Source organism: Panulirus ornatus, chromosome 5 (assembly GCF_036320965.1).
Source record: "Panulirus ornatus isolate Po-2019 chromosome 5, ASM3632096v1, whole genome shotgun sequence".
Taxonomy (NCBI): Eukaryota; Metazoa; Arthropoda; class Malacostraca; order Decapoda; family Palinuridae; genus Panulirus; species Panulirus ornatus.
Genome location: NC_092228.1, coordinates 5,041,341 through 5,060,273, shown reverse-complemented (window position 1 = coordinate 5,060,273; position 18,933 = coordinate 5,041,341). Strand labels below are relative to the sequence as shown.

General features: G+C 39.3%; 1 protein-coding gene across 4 annotated transcripts in view; it reads right to left on the bottom strand.

Moving 5' to 3' along the window:
• Positions 1-17,666, bottom strand: part of Prp5 (pre-mRNA processing factor 5) — a 39,000-nt gene extending 21,334 nt beyond the window's left edge. For 2 of the 4 annotated variants that reach the window (XM_071660000.1, XM_071659990.1), the window contains exons 1-10: positions 17,560-17,666; positions 15,421-15,471; positions 14,343-14,706; positions 13,466-13,693; positions 10,642-10,753; positions 8,222-8,406; positions 6,055-6,167; positions 4,293-4,434; positions 1,673-1,853; positions 300-538 (exon numbers count right to left, since the gene is read on the bottom strand). In XM_071660000.1, the coding sequence (XP_071516101.1) occupies positions 300-538; positions 1,673-1,853; positions 4,293-4,434; positions 6,055-6,167; positions 8,222-8,406; positions 10,642-10,753; positions 13,466-13,693; positions 14,343-14,706; positions 15,421-15,471; positions 17,560-17,576 (1,632 nt within the window). In that variant the 5' untranslated portion in view covers positions 17,577-17,666. Of the gene's footprint in view, positions 1-299; positions 539-1,672; positions 1,854-4,292; positions 4,435-6,054; positions 6,168-8,221; positions 8,407-10,641; positions 10,754-13,465; positions 13,694-14,342; positions 14,707-15,420; positions 15,472-17,455; positions 17,518-17,559 lie in introns of those variants that run through there. The other 2 variants (XM_071659979.1, XM_071659969.1) reach the window with 1 other exon arrangement.
• Positions 17,667-18,933: the final 1,267 nt, after the last annotated feature.

Below are 18,933 nucleotides of genomic sequence, written 5' to 3'. Positions count from 1 at the left end.
AAGACCATGATACTGTGGAGGCTGTATGTACCTGTTCCATCCCATAAACTGGGAATAGAGCAATGATAACAAATAGATGGTTTATCGCTGATATAACAAATAGATAGAATGATAAGAGTTTTCATATTTTTAATAATTATGGCTAGTTCAATGGCTGAGCAGCTTTACTTACATAATCATATGGCTCCATGGCCATATGATTTTTGGCATGAAAACATCATAAAACAAACAATGGATAGTGAATGACTAATACAGCTCATTTTGAATTCCAAGCATAGCTGTGCTAACATAAGACAAACCTGAGGTTCAAATCCCAAGTCAAACATGCGATCAGCTTCATCAAGCACAACATAGGTGACTCTCCTAAGGTTTGTAACTCGTCCACCATTTGCAGCCAGCATATCTATCATCCGACCAGGAGTACAAACTATAATTTCAGCTCCACGTTTCAGTTCAGCTATCTGTTCTGAGATTCCTGTGCCACCATAGACACAGCACACTCTTAAGTTGTTTCTTGCAAATTTCTTGCATTCTTTACCTGTTGAATAATATACTTCATAAACAAGAATTTTACTGAAATGTACAAACTACAGGTACAAGACTAAGACCAATCAAAAGAAAGACATCACTGCTACTCACATAATGGGAAGTAAAACTACTAAATGCAATGGTCATTACTTCTTCATATCAACATATGAACTAAGCTTGATTTAAATCCTCCAGTAATAAGCAACACTAACTTGGCTAACTTTATCTTATCCCTTACAAGTGGATTGATATGTACCGTATGTATCCTTACCATTCATATATTGCTGAACACAGATGATGCTTATATTACAAAATGATATTCTTGGGGTAAAATCTAAACAACCAAGATGCATGCTCAGAATTATCAGTAAGTCGATTTATAAATGAGACGACAGCCAATTCATCCTGTTGTCTAAAGAATGATATCTTCCATATTAAACAATTTTGCCAATGAAGTATTTGGCCCCCCAATCCTGTCAATAGTTACTAGCTAGAATTATTATTAAAAGAAAAGTGTTCCCTTGAAAGCCTTATTGCCTGCATTGCAGCAAAATTACTGAGATGCTCAAGATAATAATGGGTGGAAATATCGTTTGGAAAATATCAGAATTATCCAAATTCAGCTCCATGTTTTAAGGTGAAATTTTCTTTAAGATATGAACCAGGTTATGTTTAAGAATAAACCTTTTGATTAATAAAATAAAAATCAAACCAGATTTAAGATGTGGGAAAAATTTTAAGATGTTAAATGTTGGGAAAAAATTCATATTACCAAGACCTGCCTTGACAAACAAATAAAAAATGCATATGACACACCTGTCTTACTTTATCATAAAACAGGTCTCTCAGTCTTATCCATATCTATTACACATGTTGTACTATAACTATAAAACCCTACTCCTTACTTCAATCAGCTTCTCCTCTTTACTTATTACAGAAAACTTTATCATCGTCTATGACATGCATTTTCAAAATCAAAAGATACTAAAACTTTTACATCTTGTATTCTAGTTCAAGACCTGAACAAAAGTAATACTTCAAGCAATTATAACCATTCTACAACATATATTCATGTACATACATTATTAACCATCTTAGGTTAGACCTTTCAAAACACAAAACTCATAACTACACTGCTACATACCAATCTGCATGCACAATTCTCGTGTGGGTGTCATGATGATGGCAATAGGACCATCTGTGTCTTCTAGAGGTGGCTGATCTACAATATGACGAAACATTGGCAGAAGAAAAGCCAAAGTCTTTCCTGATCCTGTTTTGGCAATTCCAATGACATCCCTACCCTTCATGATTGCTGGAATAGCCTGATGACAAATAAAGGGAACATGACAATATTTTTCTTTGCTTTAACAGTCTATATAAACCATAACATTACTTACATACAAAATTCCTTACAGAATCTTTACAATAAAGCTAATTCATGTGAGAAACTGCAGAAGCTGGTGACTGAGTTTGGTAAAGTGTGTGAAAGAAGAAAGTTAAGAGTAAATGTGAATAAGAGCAAGGTAATTAGGTACAGTAGGGTTGAGGGTCAAGTCAATTGGGAGGTAAGTTTGAATGGAGAAAAACTGGAGGAAGTAAAGTGTTTTAGATATCTGGGAGTGGATCTGGCAGCAGATGGAACCATGGAAGCGGAAGTGGATCATAGGATGGGGGAGGGGGCGAAAATTCTGGGAGCCTTGAAGAATGTGTGGAAGTCGAGAACATTATCTCGGAAAGCAAAAATGGGTATGTTTGAAGGAATAGTGGTTCCAACAATGTTGTATGGTTGCGAGGCGTGGGCTATGGATAGAGTTGTGCGCAGGAGGATGGATGTGCTGGAAATGAGATGTTTGAGGACAATGTGTGGTGTGAGGTGGTTTGATCGAGTAAGTAACGTAAGGGTAAGAGAGATTTGGGAAATAAAAAGAGCATGGTTGAGAGAGCAGAAGAGGGTGTTTTGAAGTGGTTTGGGCACATGGAGAGAATGAGTGAGGAAAGATTGACCAAGAGGATATATGTGTCGGAGGTGGAGGGAACGAGGAGAAGTGGGAGACCAAATTGGAGGTGGAAAGATGGAGTGAAAAAGATTTTGTGTGATCGGGGCCTGAACATGCAGGAGGGTGAAAGGAGGGCAAGGAATAGAGTGAATTGGATCGATGTGGTATACCGGGGTTGACGTGCTGTCAGTGGATTGAATCAGGGCATGTGAAGCATCAGGGGTAAACCATGGAAAGCTGTGTAGGTATGTATATTTGCGTGTGTGGACGTCTGTATATACACATGTATGGGGGTGGGTTGGGCCATTTCTTTCGTCTGTTTCCTTGCGCTACCTCGCAAACGCGGGAGACAGCGAAAAAAAAAAAAAAGCTAATTTTCTAATTCCTTTCTTAGATTTTTTTCTACTTTTCTCAGAGAAGTAATTACCATTATCCCTTATAAAAGAGAAGGACTTTAGTCAGAAATGTTCCTACAACTGTAGAAAACATGTAGTATTTGTAAAAGAGAGAAATGAAATACACGAAAAATATCTTTATTTATTTTATTATACTTTGTCGCTGTCTCCCGCGTTTGCGAGGTAGCGCAAAATATGAATGAATATAACACAAAAATATAAAAAAAATGCATTGCTCTAATGTTCATAACTACACAATGGCATTATTATCCTCATAGGTTTGTTCCTTTCACTTCATTACTATACCATGCAAGACAGTGCTTTTGCTCATCATCTTTAATTTTGATATGGTCTGAAGCTAATTCCATACTAGATGTTCAATCAAATTATCAAAAAATAACATTACTGTATTTGCCAGTAACTCCAGATATTTCTATGTCATAAAGGGTAGAGGAAAATATTTTTTTTAAAGAAATGTAAAAAAAACACTCTTGTGTATCTTAAGTACATTAATCCTTTCCACTGGGACATGGTTTTCACAGGTCTGCCAATTTAATGGGGGATACAACTTTCAAAATTTTTAACTGGGTACTTTTAAACGTGCACCAACAGGGTTACTATGGTAATCTTAAGTTGCCAAGTGCCATAATACATCTATCTATTTAAAAGAAAATGAAGTTTACAATTCTTTTACAGCCTGCTATGTACTACTGACTAGTCCTCATTCATAAAAACAATTGGCAATCATCTTTATCTGAAATATGTTTTCAATATGCTACATGTAATAAAACTAATGAATATCCTGTATAGCAGAGATGCCCATCAAAAAAATAATTAACTACATAGTTCACTTCTGAGGAGTGAAACACTGGGCAGGGTGAACTATTTTTGGTAGGACGCTGAAGCACTCATCAATATGCATCTGCAAATGAACATATTTGTACATCAAACAGTAGCTCAGAAATTAACCCTTATGTAATACTTGAGGACATGGGCAACGAGGCTTGAGTAATATCTATTCCTCTAATCTATAAAGGCAAACTAATGAACTGTGAACATCAATGGCACTCTTAAAAGGCCATTACACTGTATCAAGAGTCCTCTTATACATACATTCTATAGTCTACATAATGATGAGAAATGGTTTACTCAGTCCATGACTTAAATCAATAAAAAAGTGAATGAAACATGAGAAATCCTTCTCAACTTTTATCCACAAAATTATCAGCGTATTCGTACAAGATATCGATAAATGATCTTTATGTTAATCACCAGAAATAGTAAATCATACAAATTCTTTTGGATAGATTCAGTTATTCAAACTAAGGAGGATTTAGAGCTTAAATAATAAAGAAGGTATTCATCTTACCTGCACTTGAATTGGGGTTGGTTTCTCATAACTATTCTTCTTTAACACTTCTAAAATTCTTTTACTGACTCCACACTGGGCCCATGTTTTGATGGGTTTGGGGCATCCCTGACCTTTCACTTTGATACCCTCCAGCTCAGCTCTGTCATTACAAAATGTGATCTGATTATAAGAAGCATTAGTGACAAGATCAAATACATAAAAATCACTGCACTTGCAACCAAGATGACACCAAAATTAAGAAGAGTGAGCTATAACAAGAGGCTGAGGGCCATAAAGCTGTCCATCATGAAAGGGGAGGAGCCTTCAAGTTCCTAAATCACCTAAATGATAATGATCGTGTACAATCTTCAAGACATGCAACACCAGAGTAACCAGATGCAACAACACAAAGCTGGGCAAAAGGCTTGCTAGAACAGAATGTAAGAAGTACTGGTTTAATGTCAGGATGGTGGATGGCTGGAATAAAATAACCAATGAGACAGAGAATCCTGGTAGTTTAAAATGTTACTTGATGGCATGAAATGTTAAGGACACTGAGCCTATGTGTAATACTCTCTTCCTGTACTGTTAAAGCATATTACTATATTACTATCACATTATTTTTTTGTCATGCTTACTTGTCATTTCCATGTTAGCAAGGTAGTACAAAACCAGATAAATACACTAATTTTCTAGATATTTTCCACTCCTTTTTCACCTCTCTGGTTTCATCTACTCTTACTTTATGCCACTCTTCAATCAATCTTCCTTGGTATTTCTACACATAGGCCTCTTTTCGAAGCCCACTCACATTCACCACTTCTTTCCCACACATCATATCCTTTTTTCCTAAAACTATGACAAACCTTTACATTCACCTCCACCAACAAATGATCATTCAGCCCACCTGTTGCACCCCTCAGAATTTTCACATTCAACAACCTATTCCTTGCATGTCTGCCAAACAGTCCATAATACAATGATGCCTGCTGATCCCTAGCCCCAATCCCTTCCATAAACTTATACATATGCTCCTTTATTTTTTCGAACTAAATATGATAATCAAAACCATTAATAATTTTTCAGCATAAAACAAGCTGTTCCTCATTTTCATTTACACTCAGTATCCCATATCCTCTGAGTTACACTCTCAACTGTTAATCTCTTTTACCAAAATTGCTGAAGCACTCCCTCAGCTCATCCCAAGTAAAACTTTCACTATCGGGTGCATAAGTACTGACTATCACCTAACTCTCATAGTCTACTTTCTTTATTATACACATTGGTTTCAAACTCACTTCCTTACACTCTTTTAAGTCCCACTGCCCCTGTCTCATCACAAGTGCCACCAAATCCTTAATTCTTAGCTTCACATCAACCCCTGTCTCACTCACCCCCTTTATCTCCATGTCAGTTCCATTCAGATGCAAAACATGTACACAATGAAATGTAACTTTTATAAGATAGAAAGTGATAAAGATGTCACAGTGAAATGAGGCCATGCTATCTTACTACCTTCTCACAAAGACCAAAATACATGAACATTATAAGCAAGAAGGATTTATGAGTTGACAAAGTGCTCCCCCGCAAAATATGAATGGAAACTAAATATGTTATTACATCATGTGTTATAAGCAACAGTAACAATGCCTTAATTACTAACTGTAAACTCAAACCTCCTCAATGCTGATGCAGGCAGTCACAAGCACATCCACATCATGAATGAATATATACAGTTAAAGAACTTGTGTCAAGTTAGTAATACTGTCAGGATCCATACCTGTATGCTTCAACCTCCTCCTTGCTCATGTTGGCAATCTCAGGCACCTCTACATAAAAGTCTTTTCTGAAGGGTACGTAGTTCATGGTCGTGTGGTCAACCTTTACCAACTCCTAAAATGAAGATGCCCATTGTATTACCATTCTTGGTTTTATATGTGGTACTACAAAATCAATCTATATATGATACCATAACTTTAAAGCAGTCTATAATTCATACCATAACTTTATAAAATTTGTGCTCTTCAGCATGACAATAACAAGTTCTCACTCCAAAATCTCAGCAAATACAGTATGTACTGATCCATTCACATGTTAAGCAGGGTTACCAACCAATTCACCACCATATTTGAGCATTATACACGTGGTCATTCATCAATTGCTATATCCTTCTTTATTCTTTCCCTAATTCTTCTTTACCAGGCATGTTTGACATTGTAGTGCCAGTGGTGGTGTATGGATGTGAGGCATATGCAGTAGATGAAAGAAAAATGGGGTGGAAGATGGTGGAAATAAATTACTGAGGACAGTATGTGGTATGAGGAGGGTTTATCAAGTAAGAAATGATCTGGTACGAAAGAGGTGAGGTAGTAAGAAAAGTATGGTTGAGCAGGCTGAAAAGGGTGTGCTGAAATGATTTGGAAACATGGACAGGATGAGTGAGGAAGGGTAGACTAAACTGGGGACAGATGGATGAAGCAAAAGATGCAGAATGATTAGCGCCTGAATGTAGGGAAGACTTGGGGAAGACCTTAGCAAGATCTAATGAGGAACTGGGGTAGATTTGAGGAGGACATGAAGATGATGAAGAAATGGAGAGGGCACTGAAAAGCCGTGGGATAGAATCCTGTATATATTTTTTTTTTTTTTTTATACTTTGTCGCAGTCTCCCGCGTTTGCGAGGTAGCACAAGGAAACAGACGAAAGAAATGGCCCAACCCCCCCCCATACACATGTACATACACACGTCCACACACGCAAATATACATACCTACACAGCTTTCCATGGTTTACCCCAGACGCTTCACATGCCTTGATTCAATCCACTGACAGCACGTCAACCCCTGTATACCACATCGCTCCAATTCACTCTATTCCTTGCCCTCCTTTCACCCTCCTGCATGTTCAGGCCCCGATCACACAAAATCTTTTTCACTACATCTTTCCACCTCCAATTTGGTCTCCCTCTTCTCCTCGTTCCCTCCACCTCCGACACATATATCCTCTTGGTCAATCTTTCCTCACTCATTCTCTCCATGTGCCCAAACCATTTCAAAACACCCTCTTCTGCTCTCTCAACCACACTCTTTTTATTTCCACACATCTCTCTTACCCTTACGTTACTTACTCGATCAAACCACCTCACACCACACATTTTCCTCAAACATCTCATTTCCAGCACGTCCATCCTCCTGCGCACAACTCTATCCATAACCCACGCCTCGCAACCATACAACATTGTTGGAACCACTATTCCTTCAAACATACCCATTTTTGCTTTCCGAGATAATGTTCTCGACTTCCACACATTTTTCAAGGCTCCCAAAATTTTCGCCCCCTCCCCCACCCTATGATCCACTTCCGCTTCCATGGTTCCATCCGCTGACAGATCCACTCCCAGATATCTAAAACACTTCACTTCCTCCAGTTTTTCTCCATTCAAACTCACCTCCCAATTGACTTGACCCTCAACCCTACTGTACCTAATAACCTTGCTCTTATTCACATTTACTCTTAACTTTCTTCTTCCACACACTTTACCAAACTCAGTCACCAGCTTCTGCAGTTTCTCACATGAATCTGCCACCAGCGCTGTATCATCAGCGAACAACAACTGACTCACTTCCCAAGCTCTCTCATCCCCAACAGACTTCATACTTGCCCCTCTTTCCAGGACTCTTGCATCTACCTCCCTAACAACCCCATCCATAAACAAATATATACAGAATCCTGTATATATTTCTGTATTTGTTTCTTACTTTTTCCATGCTAGACCATAGCACTTTGAGGCCCTATATTGTAGGCATATAGACTTCAAAATATGGGCAGGTTTCACAGCTACACATGTTGGCCAATCAAGTAAAAAAAAAAAAAGTGTGTGTTGAAATGGCTCTGAGCCTGCCAAGGAGCTAAGAATATTTGTGTTTTTAACATCTGTGCAACATTACCTTCTTTCCTTTAGAGTTGATACTTGCTATGGCATCCTTGAGATCCTCCCCCTCTTCCTCTGATGAGTACTCTAAGGCATCTTGGTTCTGTTCCATAAGCTCACCTTTCTTTTTGGCATTCACTTTCTTGGCCATGCCCACGATAATAACAGGTTTCTTTACACTCCCATTCTCAGTTCCAGAAGCTGTATTAAATAAAATTATGTAGCAAAGCTATTGGTTACTCATTCTTTTTTGATATTAAATGTTTTTTTTACAAATGTAACTACAAGACAGCTATCGTCAAAATTTAACAGAGGATAATGGTTGCAAAATTTATCTTCAGCATCTTGCTACAGTGTGCACTTAATTTTAGTTGATAACCTAAAAACTCCATATCAGAATGTTCTATTTACCTGTCTCTTTTATTTCATGAAACCTACTTTTAAAAAGAATGATCTAGTCAGATTCTAACATGAAAACAACAACAAAAGACATCTACAGTTAAAATCCGATTATCTATCTGACCCTGTTGAAACCTGCAGAATGCCAAGTTACAGAGAAATTCATAAGAATAAAGTCATATACATAAATACTCATATGAAAGCATCCATATCTTTATTTAAGGTAATCATGGACTTAGGCAAGGAAAACAAAGTTGACTGGAAGGGCCTGATAAGCTAAGGAAGGGCTCTGCATTTTGGAGACCTGGCAAAGAGATGGTTCTGATAAGCCAAGGGGGCTCTGCATTTTGGAGACCTTGCAAAAAGATGGTTTTATCTTTAACCTGAATAAATCTAAATTAGTCCTAAGCCAGATCTTGACATGGCTTGCAACAGACTGGAACACTTAGAATGATATCTTTTGTCTCCATTGGGACAAATGAAGACATCTTAAGTACTGCAATTGCCTTACAGTTCCAGACATTGGTGTCTCAATGTCAACTACAGCATCTTTTAGGTAAGTTCAAATTTGCACCACTTTGCAATATGACAAGGCTGCAGGTGAATAGGGTTCATTATAGGTAAATAGCTTCTTTCTTGCAGCTAATCAAGATCTAATAATATCCAAATCTCTTCCCTTGGTATCTTTCAAGTATTTGATTTTAGGACCCAACGCAAAGAATCTCCAAAATTTGAGTAATGAAGACTTCCAGCAATTTCTCTGGGCGTTTGGATGGGCACAGCAAATTTAGGATGGGTCTCACATTTTTCAGGTCATATAGGTGCAGGCCCTTGGGTGGGATAAAGGTATTCTGTCACATCAACAATGTGGAGCTATTGGTCCCATGGTTTTTCATCTCCCAAAACATCCTCAATCCAGAATGCAGAATTTCATATTTGGTGAATATCACTGCAGCTGAATAATACCTGATGAGCAAGGCCTCTTCTTGCATCTCTTCAAGATGGTGGAAAATATTCTTTGCCTATTTTCAGAGACCTTTTTCTCAAAGCCATTAATCTCTAAAAGGCTGATTTCTAACCTCAGGAGAGCGGCATCCCAAGTGCCTTCATGGTGAATTGGAGGAACATTGAAATATGACTCTTGTGGGAGGAATTTCTAGATCCACATAGTGAAGCTCCACAAGTCATCTTTCTTTGCAACAAGAACCAATGCTGGAACATGTGCAGTAAGAAAGATGACCTCTACCTTGACCTTCTTTGAGATCTTTTGTTGGAAAAATCAAAAAAGGGTCTTTGACATTCTTCCATCTTCATCAAATGTTACCTTAGTTTAGTTGTTGTGGACCTACACTATGTGGATCTAGAAATTCCTCCCACAAGAGTCATATTTCAATGTTCCTCCAATTCACCCTGAAGGTACTTAATTTTGCCCTGGGTACAGTGTTAACTGAAAGTTTTTCCCTTAACCATCCTCCTTTACATGGACATGCTCTCATGCCTACAAGATAAAATGCAGCAAAGAGTACTGTATGTTTTCAAAACAGAAAAATCTCTATCCGAGGCAGTGGGCCAAACAGTTTTTCATGGTTTTCTTACCCTACCTTGCTTTTTCCTCCTTTCCTCTAAAAAAAATTTCTATAACTTCTGTGACCACCTTGGGTTGTCACTTGTGATCTGTTAACTGAACTCTGACAAGCTGGAAGTGAGAGGGTCAATGATGTTGGCTCTGTGGCAGTTGCTTGTTGGCAGAAGGCAAGCACAAATAACCAAAGAGCTACTGCAATCACCCTTGGGTCAGTCACAAAGGGTGAGTGAAGGCAGGTGCCTCTTGGCCAAAATCATGAGGGATGAAAGAGTCCTGACCCATATACTCCCACTTTACATATCTCATGCTCAAGGGATACTAACTTTCCATGGAAAATTTTAATCTTCAAAACCTTCACCTATTTGCCAATTCTCAGGAACATATCTAAATGACTACTATTAAGAGAATGTTTCATGAACAAAGCTATGTACTCAACCAAAAACAATACATACTGTTTGTTTTTAGGCCACGTTTCACACCACCTCGAATATCAACTCGGTTAATTTTCCGAACTTCCTCCTGAATGCCAGACATAAACGCGTCAAGTGGATCAACCTCATCTTCCTAAAGCAGAGAAAACATGTCAAAAATTAGACTTTGCTCATCCCAAGTGTTCTTAAAATGTGCATGCTACTTCTTAGAAATATGTACTGGTCAAGAATGTAAATCATAAGGCACAGACCAAACAACTGTAACATAAATACCAAAGTTGTACATTATCTATACTTATTCATAAAATATATCTATCCATGACACCCACTCCCTTTAGGAACTCCCTCAAATGGGTGGCCATGGCTGAAGCGTCTAGATAACTGATGAACTCCAGAGGCCCATACATAATGTTCCAGCCTAATTTTGAACCTACTACAATCAAATGCTCCCATCTAATGTTCTTACCTACTACTTCTACCAATTGTTTCTAAGTGATGCTCATCTCTAATAGTCCTACCTACTAATTCCACCTATTGCTCCTATCATTTTGCCAAAAGGTGGGGCTAGCATATAGCACCCTTTGCAGGAAAATCAAGAGGATTGGCGGAATGCGTGCATAGTGCCATTGTACAAAGGCAAAGGGGATAAGAGTGAGTGCTCAAATTACAGAGGTATAAGTTTGTTGAGTATTCCTGGTAAATTGTATGGGAGGGTATTGATTGAGAGGGTGAAGGCATGTACAGAGCATCAGATTGGGGAAGAGCAGTGCGGTTTCAGAAGTGGTAGAGGATGTGTGGATCAGGTGTTTGCTTTGAAGAATGTATGTGAGAAATACTTAGAAAAGCAAATGGATTTGTATGTAGCATTTATGGATCTGGAGAAGGCATATGATAGAGTTGATAGAGATGCTCTGTGGAAGGTATTAAGAATATATGGTGTTGGAGGCAAGTTGTTAGAAGCAGTGAAAAGTTTTTATCGAGGATGTAAGGCATGTGTACGTGTAGGAAGAGAGGAAAGTGAGTGGTTCTCAGTGAATGTAGGTTTGCGGCAGGGGTGTGTGATGTCTCCATGGTTGTTTAATTTGTTTATGGATGGGGTTGTAAGGGAGGTAAATGCAAGAGTCCTGGAAAGAGGGGCAAGTATGAAGTCTGTTGGGGATGAGAGAGCTTGGGAAGTGAGTCAGTTGTTGTTCGCTGATGATACAGCGCTGGTGGCTGATTCATGTGAGAAACTGCAGAAGCTGGTGACTGAGTTTGGTAAAGTGTGTGGAAGAAGAAGGTTGAGAGTAAATGTGAATAAGAGCAAGGTTATTAGGTACAGTAGGGGTGAGGGTCAAGTCAATTGGGAGGTGAGTTTGAATGGAGAAAAACTGGAGGAAGTGAAGTGTTTTAGATATCTGGGAGTGGATCTGTCAGCGGATGGAACCATGGAAGCGGAAGTGGATCATAGGGTGGGGGAGGGGGCGAAAATTTTGGGAGCCTTGAAAAATGTGTGGAAGTCGAGAACATTATCTCGGAAAGCAAAAATGGGTATGTTTGAGGGAATAGTGGTTCCAACAATGTTGTATGGTTGCGAGGCGTGGGCTATGGATAGAGGTGTGCGCAGGAGGATGGATGTGCTGGAAATGAGATGTTTGAGGACAATGTGTGGTGTGAGGTGGTTTGATCGAGTAAGTAACGTAAGGGTAAGAGAGATGTGTGGAAATAAAAAGAGCGTGGTTGAGAGAGCAGAAGAGGGTGTTTTGAAATGGTTTGGACACATGGAGAGAATGAGTGAGGAGAGATTGACCAAGAGGATATATGTGTCGGAGGTGGAGGGAACGAGGAGAAGAGGGAGACCAAATTGGAGGTGGAAAGATGGAGTGAAAAAGATTTTCTGTGATCGGGGCCTGAACATGCAGGAGGGTGAAAGGAGGGCAAGGAATAGAGTGAATTGGAGTCATGTGGTATACAGGGGTTGACGTGCTGTCAGTGGATTGAATCAAGGCATGTGAAGCGTCTGGGGTAAACCATGGAAAGCTGTGTAGGTATGTATATTTGCGTGTGTGGACGTGTGTATGTACATGTGTATGGGGGGGGGTTGGGCCATTTCTTTCGTCTGTTTCCTTGCGCTACCTCGCAAACGCGGGAGACAGCGACAAAGTATAAAAAAAAAAAAAAAAAAAAAAAAAAAAATGAAGAAAAAGTTGTGGGAGTTAAGTGTTGCCAATGAGAAAAGGTTACCAGACAAGGATGAAGAGAGATTAATACCTTATACATCAAATACTCTGTTTTTTGACTTTCTTTGTCTGGTGCAGGGCAGAGAAGCAACTATTATACAAATAATAATAATACAGTAAATTCTTGCTATATTGGACTAATTGTGGGAAGACATTGTCATTTCAACCCAATTTTCTAAGGAGAAATGGTCTGATTAACTAAATTTTCTAACATATTTGATTAGTTCATTCTATCAGAACTTCATTAGGTATATATGACTTACGGTCCATTGAATCTAATGAAAGTCTGCAGCAGCCATGCAGGTCAGGCACTCAATAAATGATGTTGTATGTACTAAGACAGAATACTATTCTCTTGCATGTAATAGAAGGCAACAAAGAAGGATGTGAGTGAGAGGAATGGTACTCCCCCTACAGTACTACCACTTTATTAGAATATGAACAAATGAAGGAGAAAAGTGAGGAAGCTTTCCTTGAAGGCTCAGTTCCCGATACTACAGCATTACATCATTAAAATTAAACATATATGAAAGGGAACAACAAAGGAAGCATTATATTCAAAGCTGAAGTAAACACATATGAAAGAAATACACAGAAACAAAATTGCCAAAGCTGGTGTTTTATACCTCTTCTGGTTTCCCATCAGCCTCTTTATTCTCGCCTTCCTCCTCTTCTTCATCATCCTCTAAGCTCCAGGCTTTTATTGACACTTTTGGTACATTTGCTCCAAGAGTTCCCTTCTCAGCCTCTTTCTTTGCTGCTTCTAATTCTCGTTTCTTTTTTTCTGCCCTCCATTTCTCAATACGCTCCCTCCTCTTTTGCATTTCTGCCTCAAGACGCTTCTCTGCCTCTTCCTGTAGAAATCAATCAATCAGATAAAAACTTATCCTAAAATCAATACCAGAATAAGATATGAATCAGTCAGCCACATCCTTCCAAAATCAAGAAGTTATACACACAACTTCAACAAACATAAATATCCAACGCATGGAGATCAAATCACAAACAGAAAAAAAGAATTGCTGCCTTCATGTGGTTATGCTACAAGTGAAAAATCACCTTCAGTGAGGTTCTTTTATCATCAACAGATGAAAAGGAATACAATCTCATCGAAGGACTTCTCACTCCACAAGGAGTCCTTCAATTCCCAGCCACTAATTGTAGTGTGGTCCTGAAGCTGTAGGGACTTTGTTAAAGGGTCTTGGGGTTGTATGATTAATTATACTAAAAGGAAACAAAGACAAAACAATCCGAATTTGGGAAACTGTATATACACTTAACTATCACTCATCTGACTCTACCCTTAATATCTGCCATATATCTGGTCCCCAATTTACAATGGAGTTGCATTCTTAGACATCAACCTTAAATGAAAACATTGGTTCTGGATCACTTTTTACTACAAGATTCAACAGGATAATCTGAATAATATTCCTGTGAATTTCCTAAAGTTTAAAACAACTTAATTTTTCCCACTAATCCTAAAATACCACAAACTCTAACCTTATCAATCTTTGAGGGATCAAAATCCAGACCTGTCTCCTCATCTTCCTTAGGTTCAGCTGGAACTGGCTCCTGGGGCTTTGCTGGATGGGCTGTAGGTTTTACCTTGGCTGGTGAGTGAGATTTACTTCTCTTACTCCTCTTCCTGTCTCTTTCTCGAGACCTACTCCTACTCCTCTTCCTTTCTCTGTCACGGGATCTTGACCTCCTGTCCCTTTCACGTGACCTAGACCTATCCCGAGATCTAGAACGCCTCTCACGAGACCTTGATCGTCTCCTCTCTCTACTGCGTGACCTGTGACGATCACGGTCTCTAGAGCGAGACCGTCGGGATCTACCCCGATCCCGATCCCTCTCTCGAGACCTGTCCTCCCAAAAAAATTCTCAGATCAATGAACAGAATGTGGTAATCAATAAACATATCTCTTAAATACTTTTGAATTATGAAGGGAAAGTTACAGGATTGTAACAAAACAATGGAAACTATGACTGATGGAAAGCAAGAGTCCTGATGAACTTCAAAGAAAATATTTTGGAAGATATCTGGAATGAGAATATGACATAATGGCTGACAGAAGAGCTGATGGAAAAGTGATTAAAGGCACAGAGGATGTGAAAATGAGATAAAGTGAGAATTCTGATATACTGCTGATTGTGTTAGGTGATATGGAGGCACATGAGGTGTGTCTGAGATAAGATGGGATGTGGAGTGAATCATAGTGAATGGGATGGGGAAAAACTGAGGATAGAGTGGAAACCTCGCAAAATTATGATGAAACATGGTAAAGCATTGAGTGTAAGTGATTATAGTTGTGTTAAGGATATGAGGAGGGTAGATATGCTGGAATTAAAAGCTTGACATATGTAGCATAAGGTGGGCTGATCACTTGAAAAATAACTCTGTCAGAGGTGTGATAGTGGGCACTGACTGTGGGGGCTAACCAAGGTGTGTTAAAATATTTCAGGTGTATGGATGGGATGACTGTAGGTGGGAGACGACTACTGAGGATTTTCAAGGATGACCTACAGGATGTCTTGGGGCCTATTTTTAATGTGGTTATTTAGCATAATAACTGACCTTGATCTCCTGCGGTCTGGACTGCGAGAACGGCTCCGAGACCTCCTACGCCTGAAAGGAATTACTTGCTTTAGGGATTGATCTCTAAAAATCCAGAATTTCAATAAATATGCTGATGGAGACTCATTTTACACTACAGCAATATACACTAAAAGTTTGATACATTTCTTTTCATATGTGTAAATAATATATATATATATATATATATATATATATATATATATATATATATATACTCTCACGCTTGATCGCCGATTCCCACGTCAGCGAGGTAGCGCCAGGAAACAGACGAAGAATGGCCCATCCACTCATCCTCGCACACATGAGGGGGGAGGGGGATGGTATTCCATGTGTGGTGAGGTGGCGATGGGAATGAATAAAGGCAGACAGTGTGAATTGTGTGCATGGGTATATATGTATGTGTCTGTGTGTGCATATATATGTGTACATTGAGATGTATAGGTATCTATATTTGCGTGTGTGGACGTGTATGTATATACATGTGTATGGGGGTGGGTTGGGCCATTTCTTTCGTCTGTTTCCTTGCGCTACCTCGCAAACGCGGGAGACAGCGACAAAGCAAAATAATAATAATAAAAAAAAGTAAAGTGTTTTAGATATCTGGGAGTGGATCTGGCAGCGGATGGAACCATGGAAGCGGAAGTGGATCATAGGGTGGGGGAGGGGGCGAAAATCTGGGGGCCTTGAAGAATGTGTGGAAGTCGAGAACATTATCTCGGAAAGCAAAAATGGGTATGTTTGAAGGAATGGTGGTTCCAACAATGTTGTATGGTTGCGAGGCGTGGGCTATGGATAGAGTTGTGCGCAGGAGGATGGATGTGCTGGAAATGAGATGTTTGAGGACAATGTGTGGTGTGAGGTGGTTTGATCGAGTGAGTAACGTAAGGGTAAGAGAGATGTGTGGAAATAAAAAGAGCGTGGTTGAGAGAGCAGAAGAGGGTGTTTTGAAGTGGTTTGGGCACATGGTGAGAATGAGTGAGGAAAGATTGACCAAGAGGATATATGTGTCGGAGGTGGAGGGAACGAGGAGAAGTGGGAGACCAAATTGGAGGTGGAAAGATGGAGTGAAAAAGATTTTGTGTGATCGGGGCCTGAACATGCAGGAGGGTGAAAGGAGGGCAAGGAATAGAGTGAATTGGAGCGATGTGGTATACCGGGGTTGACGTGCTGTCAGTGGATTGGATCAAGGCATGTGAAGCGTCTGGGGTAAACCATGGAAAGCTGTGTAGGTATGTATATTTGCGTGTGTGGACGTATGTATATACATGTGTATGGGGGTTGGTTGGGCCATTTCTTTCGTCTGTTTCCTTGCGCTACCTCGCAAACGCGGGCGACAGCGGCAAAGCAAAAAAAAAAAAAAAAAAAAAAATATATATATATATATATATATATTTATATATATATATATATATATATATATATATATATATATATATATATATATACATATATATATATATATATATACGCCCATATACATAACATATACACATGCACGGACATATACAAATATACACATGTACATAGTCGTACTTGCTTGCCTTCATCCACTCCCGGCGACACCCCTTCCCAAAGGAAACAGTTTGAATCGAAATGACATTAGCTGGTCTTAATAGGTTCTGTTAATCTCTTGTAAGTGGAACTGAACAGTGATTAACATCACATTTTCCTGTTATTCATAACCGTCACTACTAACGACCTCTTTAAATTGCACAATAAAATTCAAAGCTCAGACTCATGCTCCGCGAATCATTCAATATCCAAAGCTAATTGTATTTTGTCCAAATCTTTTAATGGCCATGTTAAAAGAACTTTTTCAAGTGGCGGAAGAGCACTAAAATCTAACTTCGTCCAATTCCTTAAGCATGAAGAGGCACTCTTATACTCGAATTTTATCATCCAAACTTTTCCCTAAATTTCGTGGCGGCGATAAACTACAACTTTACCAAATGAACTTTATCTAATTTGGTTCTCCAAATACCAACATAAATAAGACAAATTGAGAACGTCTTACCAGTACACCAAACCACACATCGTCTGAATACAGCTCATCTGCGCCATTATTTACTCCAGTATGATCTACCTATGGTTGCTGAGACGCTTAGAATACAAGCTTACCTACTATCTCGTGACATAGTATGAATATATCTCTGTAACTGAGTACTGTAGTAAACCAAACGTTTGGCAGTAAGCAACACTCTGACGCGATGTGGTTTCCTTAACAAAGTCTTGCGTAAATGACAAACTAACAATACGCATTTTCTTACAGGCCTATGTAAAATTACCCATCTAATTCTTTACTAGTTTCAAAGATTATGCCATTTACCCAGTTAGTATAAAGAAGATAATCTAACCAATATCATTCTTTTAATTAACATTGAACACATTAAGATAAGCCTTTATATAACCCGGAATCGCCACTCCGATGATGGAGTTTATAGGAATAAAGCCAATCGGCAGCTCCAGCGATATTTGGTGTCAGCGATATAGCTCCAGCGATCATAAACCTTAACGACGTCGTCTCAGTCATAGCCATTCTCAGCGATATAGCATCATCGATCTCAGTCTTGAGAGACAGTTCTTGTGGTTACCAGTCTAAATAATCTCAGCGACCACCAGCCAGCGAAAACCAACTAGCGTCCGTCATTAATGGCGACAAATCACCAGCAACCAACATTTCAGAAACCATCATTCCCAGGCACGCGCAGCCAATATCATTAGCCACTCACCATCAGTTTTACCGATCAACCTCAGCGACTACCAGTTAGCTTACATGATTCTCAAATATTACTACGTTCCGATCGGTAGTTACCAATCATTGCAACATAACTCCAGCGATCAACAGTCCCGGCAACCGAAAGTGAGCGGGGCAAATGTCAGTGTTTACCTAATAACGATAACCCGTGTTAGCGACCACCTGACTCAGCGAATATGTTTACCTAATAACGATAACCCGCGTTAGCGACCACCTGACTCAGCGAATATCACACAACTTGGCAGTTTCAGCAATAAATCGAGCGATTACCACAAGACTGATTGATCGTGCATCGGCATTCTCAGCAATCAGCAACCACAGGTCTCATAAATTACTAGTATAAGAGACCAATAGCCAACGACTAACATCCCTTAGCTACCCCTAGCCAGAGCAACCGTCATTCCTTTAGAGTGAAACTTTCTTCGATAAGACTGTACTCCCAATGATAAAGCGGCGCCAAAGGCGAACTCACTCCAGGAGGTGAAGTCCAGAGTCGGAAAACACCTCAGAATCATTTGTAGTTTGTTTCTTATAGCAATCTCTGTTAGACCTATGTAACCATGCCGGATGGCATGTGTCAGTAGTTATTTGTATGTACATGATTTTCCATATAGATGCTTATACCTTGTGTATTGTGGTTGTCCCACGGACACACTGCACAGTCTGCAATCCCAGCTTTCTGAGTTCATTTATAGTTTCCTCTGAAAAAAATCTGATTTGCGTGAATGGCACTTTCC